Raw genomic sequence first — 10835 nt, forward strand, 5'->3', positions numbered from 1 at the left:
TTTCTTTGAACAATATGATGAGTGTAGATTCGGTCAAAGCGTTTGTATTCATAAACTTTAATTAACTAACAATATAATAAAATTTTGATGGATTGTTTAATATTGAAAAAATACTAACACTTATTGAAACTTGTAAAAACTAATGCTTATTGCACCAATCTTGAACCCTCGTTTATGTAAAATATTTATTGTGATCGGTATGGATTAGACGTAGTCACTTATGCTCAACTCTTACATAGTGATTGTCATGCACTTTTCTTCTATGTTTAATCATTTTCTTATTTATGTTTTCTTGTTTATATTCTTCTTTTACTTTATCATTTATTTTGAACCAAGTTTTTCAATTCAACATCATATCTTTTTGAAACAATTGTATTATAATCACCTTTTTTGAAAAAACTTGATTTTAGCACTTCAATTTCATTAATATATGTATCTTCCCACAAGTTTGTTCGAAATCTAGTATGAAATATTATTGTTAAAGACAAAAAATTTATTTAAATCTTTATGCTTCTTCTTCTTAGATTCAGAGAAATCTCTTTTATGCATCTTCGGTATAATTAGAAGAATTAAAATATATTTTTGGACATCATAAATCGTTGCTAATATCTATATCATTAAAAAAAAAAAAAATTTCTATATCATTAACATCATTATCTGATGACAAAAAATTAAAAAAAAAATTACATCATTATCTAGTTTAGACCACTCTTCCAAATCCTTTCATCCTCTAATATAACCCTCTATATAGTAAACCTTCATCATTAGTTTTTTTTTGGTTTAAGTATATGTCTATTCTAAAAGTTTCAGTATCACTCCAACATATACAATAATACAAAACCACGTTAAACTCGTCCACAAACATTATGAATTTAGTGGAGACTGGTTTAAGGAGAGTAGTAAACGTTTTAGAGGTTGATTAAAGCAAAATTTTAATAACCCTACATAAATGATGTTTTTTATATATCTTTTGCTGTGTCAAGACAAAATAAAGTGAAGCTTTTCTCAGACATAAAAAATAAAATAATTAACTCTGTTGCCGAGCCCCAACGAACTCTAAATATCTTGGAAATTTCTCCATAACAGAAAGCTGTAGACCTGCTTTGTGAGTACCAGGACGTTATTGATGTTTTGTAATAAGGGTTTTCCCTATTTTTTTCCTCGACAAAACAATTAAATAAATAATGATATATGATTTATTTCTGTTTTTGCCATTTTCAAATAGGAAAGAGAGGAAATTGCTATTTATAAAAATTAATAAATTAAAAAAAGGTAACAACTAGGGTTTTTGGTTATACAGTAAAACCTCTATAAATTAATAATGTTGGGACCTTAAAATTTTATTAATTTATAGTGATATTAATTTATCTGTAAATTAATATTTATTATTTTATAGTGTAAATTAATAATTATTAATTTATAGTGGTATTTTCACTCTTAACGTTTTTTGAAATTATGAATTTGGAAATTTTTACAAAAAAAAGAATAGTTTAAGATTATATAAATTTTTATAGTTTAGAATTGAATTCTATATTTATTAAAAAGAAATAACAATGAATTCAAAATATTATAAATAAATTCCTGTCTATACAAAGTACATACATGATGACAAAAAAAATACAAAGTACATACATAAATTCAAATATATGATTAATACCTCAATTATTATCTTTTACCATCCTATAAAACAAATAAAAATGAATATGATGCATATTTATAAATAGAAAACATTAGAAATTTTTTGTTTATTTTATGATGTTATGGAATATATTATAAGATTATAGTTTAAAAATATAATATAAATTTTTTGTATAGAGATGAGGTCTAGGAGAAATTCATTTTTAGAAAAAACTAAAAGAATATTTCAACATAACTACACACACATATATATATATATATATATATATTTATATAGTGATTATTAATTTATGATATTATTGGGACTATATTTACATAGGGATTTCAAAAAAACTTATTATCTTATTATCTTATCGAATTTGTTAATTTTTACATTGGCCCGACTTGGGACTAACAAAATTTATTAATTTATAGTGTTTATTAATTTATAGAGTATTAATTTATAGAGGTTTTACTGTACATTTCAGTATTTTTTATACATCTATAATGTATTTTCCAAGCTAAACTCGTAAAGAAGCTCTCATTTCGTACCGAATCTTGTGTTGTACAAAGTGGGTTTATAAACATAAATCGTACTAATCAGTACCAGTGCTACAATATGAATCATATTTTATTTTATAAAAACATTAATATATTATATATTTTTAAACAAAGTTTTGATATGTTATATTATTTTATATTTATTCTTTGCATTTGTTATAACGATCATAACTCACCTGTCATATAACACATTATAGTTAACTCGTCGCCAGCGATAAATATTTTTAATATCTTTGTTTGAATTGATCAAATTAGATTTTTTTAATTTCTTAATTTTTTATCTAAGATTATTACTGAAAAATTCCCTGAACTAGCAGCATTTAAGTTTTTGATCCATAACCGCACACCCTTAGTTTTGAAGTAAAAAGACTAATTTGCCCTTCTTTATAAACCTCACAATTCAACCCAATTTCAAACATTTTTTATTTCCCCTATCGATTCAATTTCAAACTATATTATATAATAAATATAATAATAAATATTAAAAATGTCGGATCCAGATATCTGGGCTAAAATTATCAAATATCCGTATTTGTATAAGTATCCGGCCAGATCCGTTATTTCACTATCCGGATATCCGGTTTTTCGGAGCGGATCGCAACGGATCCTGAATTTGATCACGGATCTCGTATATATGGTCTCAGTTCTAGTGTATAATAATCACCTCTTTAATAATGCATAAATATAACATATATAATACTCGTTCTATTTCATAAAGAGTCTCATTTTGACACATTTCACACAAATTAAGAAAAGATTAAAATATACATATAAACTCATATTTAATAAATGGTTAATGGTTTAATTAATTATAAATTAAGGGAAATATTTGGAAATCAAATGTAAAAATGCATTAGAAATGTAGAATGACTCTCTTTGTGTAACAAAAATTTTTCTCTAAAATGAAACTCTTTATAAAATAGAAGGAATAATATATATGACTTATATAATATAGTTAAGACAGTGATATTGGGTTATCATTACACCCGAATTCTAGTTCACGTTGAACCCGATTCATCACGGTGTCGTCTCTAATATTACAGTGAACCTCTATAAATTAATAATGTTGGGACTAGGATATTTTATTAATTTATATTGATATTAATTTATCTATTATTTTATAGTGTAACTTAATAATTATTAATTTATAGCGGTATTTTTATTTTTTTAAAATTTTAAAATATATGAATTGACACGATTTTACAAAAATAAGACTAATCTTTTAGATATTATAAGTTATATAGTAGTTAGAAAATGAATATTATATTTTAAAAATGAGAAATTTACTATAAACTAAAAATATTATGAATAAATTCACTTATACAAATTATATACATAAATTCAAATGTATATCAATAACCTCAACTGTTATATTTCAACATCCTATATAAAAAAAAAAGAATATGATGCATATTTAAAATTTGAAAAATCTGATGGTATATATCACAAGATTAATGTTTAAAAATATACTAACATAAAATTATTTATTGAGGTGAACTCTAAGAGATAATTGATTTTTACAAAAACAAAAAACATATATTAATATATCTACATATATATATATATATATATATGTATATAGTGATTATTAATTTATGATATTATTGGGACTATATTTTACATAGGAATTAAAAAAAATATTATCTTACTATTTTATCGAATTTGGTCAATTTTTACACTGGCCCGACTTGGGACCAGCAAAATTTATTAATTTATAGTGTTTATTAATGAGAAATTATTACTAATAACTTTTTTATGATACATTTTGCAAAACTACCCTCTTTTTTTGCCATTTTCATTTTTGCCCTCTCTGAAATTTTAATGGCCATTTTACACCTAGTTGAAAGAAAATTCTTTCCTAAATGAAGGAATATTCCTTCCAAAAATTTCCCGCCAAAAAAATTTCCGAGAAAAATTTGCCCGCAATAAAGATTTCCGCAAAAATTTTCACGCAAAAAAGAAAAATTTTACAAAATTTTCCCGCCAAATTTTTTTAAATGATTTACAAGGATTTTTGAAGGGTCTTTTAAAGGTTTTACAAGAGTTTTTAAAGGGATTTACAAGAGTTTTTAAAGGGATTTACAAGAGTTTTTAAATGGTTTTTAAAAGCTTTGTAATGATTTTTATAAGGTTTTAGAAGCTTACAAAGGTTTTTGAATGGTTTTTAAAAGTTTTTATAAGTTTATAACAGTTTTAAAAGGATTTACAAGGATTTTTAAAAGATTTTAAAAATTTACATGGATTTTTAAAGGTTTTTTAAAAGGATTTACAAGTGTTTTTAAAGGCATACAAGGATTTAAAAATGGTTTTAAAATGATTTACAAGGATTTTGATAGATATTTACAAAGATTTAAAAATAGTTTTAAAGGATTTAGAAGGTGTTTAAAGGGTTTTAGAAGTTTACAAAGGTTTTTAAAGGGTTTACAAAAACGTTTAGAGGTATTACAAGTTTTTTAAAATGGTTTTTAAGGATATACAAGGGTTTTCAAAGGGTTTTAGAAGTTTACAAAAGTTTTTATTAAAGGTTTTATCACGGTTATAAGGGGTTTAAAGGGATTTTAAAGTGTTTATAAATGTTATAAAATGATTTACAATGGTTTTAAAATTTTTACTAAAGTTTTGAAAGGTTTTAGATGACTTTTAAAAGATTTACAAGGGTTTTTAAAGGATTTGTTAAGGATTTAAAAAAAATTACAAGGTTTTTAAAAGGTTTTTTTAAGGAATTGCGGAAAAAATTTGGCGGAAAAATTTTTGGCGGGAAAATTTGGAGGGAAATATTTCAGAAGGAATATTCTTTTTGCTGGAAAAAATATTCTTTTCTTCATCATGGGTTATAATAAAGGAGGTAATTAAGTCGTTTTGTACATTGAAGAATGTATTTTTGAAAATGGACACCTAGAGAGGGTACTTATATCTAATTTGTAATGTTTCTTAACAGTAACACCATCATAAACCATGAATGGATCTTTAAACTCAAGACAACATCCAACTAATTTCAAGAAGTTCTTGTGACCACTTACCATCGATGATATTGCTATGTCCCCACAAATACCTATATCTCCGTGTTTATAGCATTTCTTGACGAGTATTTTGCAGTAGTTCTCGTTCTTACCTGAATACCATTCCTCTAATCCGGAAAGATGATTAGATTTGCTGAAACTGTTGGTGGCTTTGAAGATCTCATCAGCAGAGAAGAATTTGATAATATTCTATCAGCTCTTCTAACACCATCGCCCCTCTCGCTAATATTCGCTTCTTGTTCCTCTTCCGCCACTAACCCATCTCTAAGAAAAAAGTACTTTACTTTGAAACCAAATAAATCAAAAGACTGAAGACCTCCCTAGCATAATATAGTATAATCAAGTTCATTAAGCTAAAAAAAAAGTACTTTACAAATTACTCATTTCTTTTTGTTGACTTGAGGACTTGTACTTTTCTAAGTGCTCTCCCATTTCGACGCAAAAGACAATTGTAGGAAATAATTAAAGTGGCTTAATGAGTTATAATACAATAAGACACATCCCCCCCTGACATCTAAGCAAAAGTGAACTATAATCCACACAAAATTCTGGGTAATTTCAACCTGTAAAATTTCAAAAGTGTATTTTAATATCTCAATTTTGTTAATGTATGAATTTAAACATGAACTAAAAATTTTTTCAAATAAACAAAAATTAATATTAACTGAAATTATGTTGATCAACTACGATGAGTCAGATATCATGTATGCAGATTTTGCTGGCATATGTACAAATTTTGCTAACTCACTTACCTTTAAAATTGTTTAGGTTAAAATTTGCCTTTCAAATGGAGTTCTCACTAAGACACAAAAAAAACTTAATTCCTAATGACGACCCATCTTTAAATTCCAATTACATCATACATTAATATCAAAGCAACGCCATAAAATTCTGAACGTTCTTCTACTCCTTAAGGATTCATGCTCTTATATTAATTTGATGCTTAATATTATAAGACTCTTCGATACATAACCTTTAATCTGATCTCCACTCAAGTTTCTGATGTACGTAAGTTAGAAATGTCGAACATGCATGCATGATTTATAGTCTAATTAATTATCATCGAACGAAACATGTATTAGAGCTTAACTTGTATAGTCGATTTACACATGTACATGCCATATAAAGCTTCTCTCGAGTGCTGAAAATACTTTATATAGGTCGAATGAAACACCAACGTCAATGAATATAATAGGTAAATTTAACGATTTCTTTTTTATAAATTTTTTTATCATTTTATTTTCTATTTTATTTTTCTTTGTAATTAATTGGTATATTATTTTGGGTTAGTTAAAAATATGACCATAAAAAAACTGAAAACAAAAAGAAAAGGAGTTATAAGTTAATAATTAGTTTCGGATCTAACGAACTTTTATTATTATTACTAGTATAGTACCCGTCCGATGGGCGGGTTATCTTTATTTAAAATTAAATTAAAACTGATATTTATTATAACTTATAAAAAATAATTTCTAATTTTTTTTTTGAAAAAATAAGAAAAACTAATTTCATTTGGAAAGAGATTTTATTTGGTTTGAAGTATCAAATAAACGTGTATATATATATATCTTAAAATTCGTTATTAAACGTTAATTATAAAAATCTAGTAATGTCAAACTGACAATCACCAAAATATTTGGGAGCTATTTGGGAGCTATTTACCATTACTCATAATATTGCTAAAATATTTTAAAAAATCATAATTTAGCAATTATCCTCTAAAACATGATTATACCATTTTGTAAAATAAATTATAATTCTTATTTATCATTTATATACCCAAACCAACAAATAACCTGATTTAATTGTAAAATTAAAGTTTAAACCTTAATCCTCTTCTGTAAACAAAAACCGCCATATATTCTTGTTAATTATAAATTTTAAATCCCTATCTTATTAGTAAACCAAATAGACATAACTGAAATTATGTTATTTGTTTTATTTTATTAATAATTTTAATATATAATTCTTTATAATATTTATTTTATCTATTTCCTTTTTCGATAGGGTTAATAATATTTCTATTTTATCCAAATATTAACAAAAGTAGTTACGACACGTATCAATATCTTATCGTTTATAATTGACATGTGTCACGATCTTGTTAATGGCTGACTTTGAAAACCAAGGTTTATATAATAAGATGAGCTTCATTAAAGTGTAAATATGATACAAGTTTAACTTAAATACTAAGAGTTACACCATATAGATAACCGAAACTAAACCGGTTCTATATACACTCTAATAAATACCACCAATCTCTTCCTTTAATCTTGACAGCCAATTCTGAAGACGTCTTCTCATCTTACTTTCATATTCATTATCAGTACCATAATCTTCACCTTAACCATTCTTCTTTTTCGTTTGCCCAAAAAGCTTTCTTTTCAGGTTAGAAGCTTTAGTATCATTATCTAATGAAACAGTGGTTTCTGATACTATGTACTTCAGAATATAATAGTTATACGACTTCTGTTATATATATCCCTTCTTTTCTTTTGACATCATTTGTGTTATATTTTTTTATTAAAATATCATATAGATGGGAGAAATTAATGAAAAGAGAAGGATAGATCAAAGTCAACAAACCCAAAACACAGACACAAGCATAAGAATGGTCTCAATACAAACAAACATGAATGTAAGTAAATTTCAGCACAAACTTAACCCATTGAAACATTTCGTGAAGTACCTGAAGGCAGGCATGCAAAATGACTTTGTGTTTGACTTAGGAAGAGGAAGAAACGTCTTGGGGAGAGTTGAATTGGGTGGTTTCACCTATAGGAGAAGAAGAGATGTTTTGTATCTTCTTTAGTTCGTTGGTCACTTCCACCATCGTTGGAATTTCCCCTTTATGACCGACGCATCTCAGTGAGAGCATTTTGAAAGCTTCCATTTGAGAAAGCTCTTCTTCTGAAATTTCACCCATCTTTTCTAGCATTTCTTGATCTGTGACTTCATCCATTCTTCGCTCTTCAATGAATTTGAACTGTTTAAAAAAAGATGGATTAGCCGGCCTCAACATGGTTCCAGAGTCATCATGATTATCCTCTTCACCAACAGCTTCTCCTTCTTCTTCACTTTCAGTTTCTTCTGAAAATTGTCTTCTTAGATCATTGATATCCGACATGGCTGCAGAGTGATAAGAGTTATTATCATCATCATACCCTTCATCTTCAGCTTCTACTTCTTCATCATCATCATAAATCCATAATATTTCTTTTCCCGTTAGAAACTTTAACATTAATATTCCAATGGCAAAGATATCTGTTTCCTCCGACACTAGGCGGTTTCTCATGTATTTATCATCCATGTAACCATTTATTCCCGCCACTTTTTCAACCTGTACAAATGTTTCTCCTTGTGGAATTGAGACGCAGTAAGAGAAATCAGTTAGCTTCGCGACACCATCTTCATCCACTAAGATATTCTCACGACATATACTCCTATATACGAATGGCCTAGGGAAGGCAGTGTGAAGGTAAGCTAAAGCCGTGGCGATATCCTCAGCTATCTTCATTCTCCTTTTCCACGTCTCTCTCCTTATATCTATTTGATAATGTTTCTTTACACCATCATATACCATGACTGGATTTTTAGACTGAAGACAACATCCAACCAATTTCATAAAGTTATTGTGACCACTCACCATCGATGATACTGCTATGTCCCGGATAAAGGTTCCATCCGCGTATCTATATAATTTCTTGACAAGTATTCTGGGGTGGTTCTCGTTCTTACCTGAATACCAGTCTGTCCAGTGGTAGCAGCCATAACCATCTAATTCGGATAGACGATTAGATCCGCTGAAACTGTTGGTGGCATTGAGGATCTCATCAGTAGAGAAGAATTTGATGGGATTGGATTTGCCATCGTAACATTCTATCAGCTCTTCTAACAACTTCGTCCCTCTCTTGTTCGCTAATATCTCGGATTCTGTTGGCTTCTTGTTCTTCTTCTTACTCCTCAGCCAACCCATCTCAAAAGAAAAACGAATAAAGAAAGTACTTAGCATGAAAAAAAAAATCAAATGAACCAGAGGATTCAAGACCTTACGCAATGAGTTGTAAACGAAATGAGATATTTATTAGATTAGATTTTTTAAGATACTCAGTTCTTGAGTACTTGGGGACTTAGACTATTCTAAGTTCAAAATATTTGATATAATATGAACTCGCAAGTTGAATCAAACACCACATATGGATATAATATGAAAATTTAATGCTTCGATCTGTTTTCTTTTGTTATCGTTTCTTAAATTTTTGTTTGATTGGAAATGTTTTATTTTCTTTGTTAATTGGTATATTAATTCTTCTTGTTGACTTGAGAGGACTTGGACTTTTCTAAGTCTCCCGCCCACTCTTAGACCAACATTATCAATGGGATCTTAGAGTTTAAAATCCCTCGGTTTTTGCAAAGGAAAGATCTTATATAAGATATTTTCTTTGTAAAAAAAGATCTTTCCTTTGCAAAAATCGGGGGATCTTAGCCTCTAAGATCCCACCAATAATGATGCCCTTACACCTTAACTTGTAGAACATTGTTTCACTTTACTTCAAACGTGAATGTCGCAGTTGAGCCAATCTACCCAAAACTTTACTTTAGAGTTACTCTATTTTTTTCTTTTAAATAGAGTAACTATAAAATAGAACATTGTTTGTTTCAGTGAATTACTCTATTTTTTTACTCTAAAACTAGGTTCGGACCCACGCTACAGCGCGGAGGAAATAATTACATATATATAACCTTTAGCTGATTAAAATATGTTACATTTTAATTTTATTGTAGTGCAAGCGATTACGGTGAAACATATATTTGCATAATAAATCTAAATGAAATAATAAAGGAAAAACCGAGTAAATAATAATATATTAAGTTTTGATACAATTAAAAACACGGTAAAAATTTAACAGCACGAATATTTGTCGATAAATTATTCATTTTGACCATTTTGTAGTAGAAGTAGGAATATACGTATAAATTACATATTTACAATATAATATTTAAAGGACCAACCCATAACAGAATTCATTTCCTAAAAAACATTATTCATAACTCGCTTTATCATTATAATTGTAATTTTAACAAACTACCCGTGAACTATCTAAAATTTACATAGTTTGATATATAATATATTTTATCAATAAAAATTATGTCTCCAAAATTACATTTATGTTTTCAAAAAAATATTTTCAATACTTTAAATTCTAAAAAAAAATTTATATATATTTGAACCTTTTAATATAATATTTTGAAATTTTAAATATGCTCATTTAACCATGGTTTTAATATTGGTCAAAGTTATATGATTTTAAACCATTATGCAAAATATTTAACTGAGTGTAGTTGAATATTATATTTCCGTTTTGAAAAATTCAAATTGCAACATGTGCAAAAAAAAAGTTAAAATTATATTAAATATTTATATTATAAATTATTTATATTAAATATTTATATTTCCAGTTAAATCCTTCGTCTCTTTGAATACATAACTTTGAAATCTGTATCCATATTCGTTTACATATAAATCAAATATTCGTTTACGTATAAATCAAAGCAACTCCATAAAATTCTGAACTCTCTTCTACTCTTTCCCCTTCCATAATAACGATTCATATCTCAATACAAATAGTTTAACAT

The 10835-nt window shown here is 27.1% G+C and overlaps 1 protein-coding gene across 1 annotated transcript; it reads right to left on the reverse strand.

Annotated features, from left to right (window-relative positions):
* Positions 1–7923: 7923 nt before the first annotated feature.
* On the reverse strand, positions 7924–9180 carry LOC17894148 (inactive serine/threonine-protein kinase At1g67470). The gene has a single exon (XM_006300424.2). The coding sequence runs from the start codon at positions 9172–9174 to the stop codon at positions 7924–7926; it is 1251 nt and encodes a 416-aa protein (XP_006300486.2). The 5' UTR covers positions 9175–9180.
* Between the last annotated feature and the right edge of the window lie 1655 nt (positions 9181–10835).

Source organism: Capsella rubella, unplaced genomic scaffold (assembly GCF_000375325.1).
Source record: "Capsella rubella cultivar Monte Gargano unplaced genomic scaffold, Caprub1_0 scaffold_2, whole genome shotgun sequence".
Taxonomy (NCBI): Eukaryota; Viridiplantae; Streptophyta; class Magnoliopsida; order Brassicales; family Brassicaceae; genus Capsella; species Capsella rubella.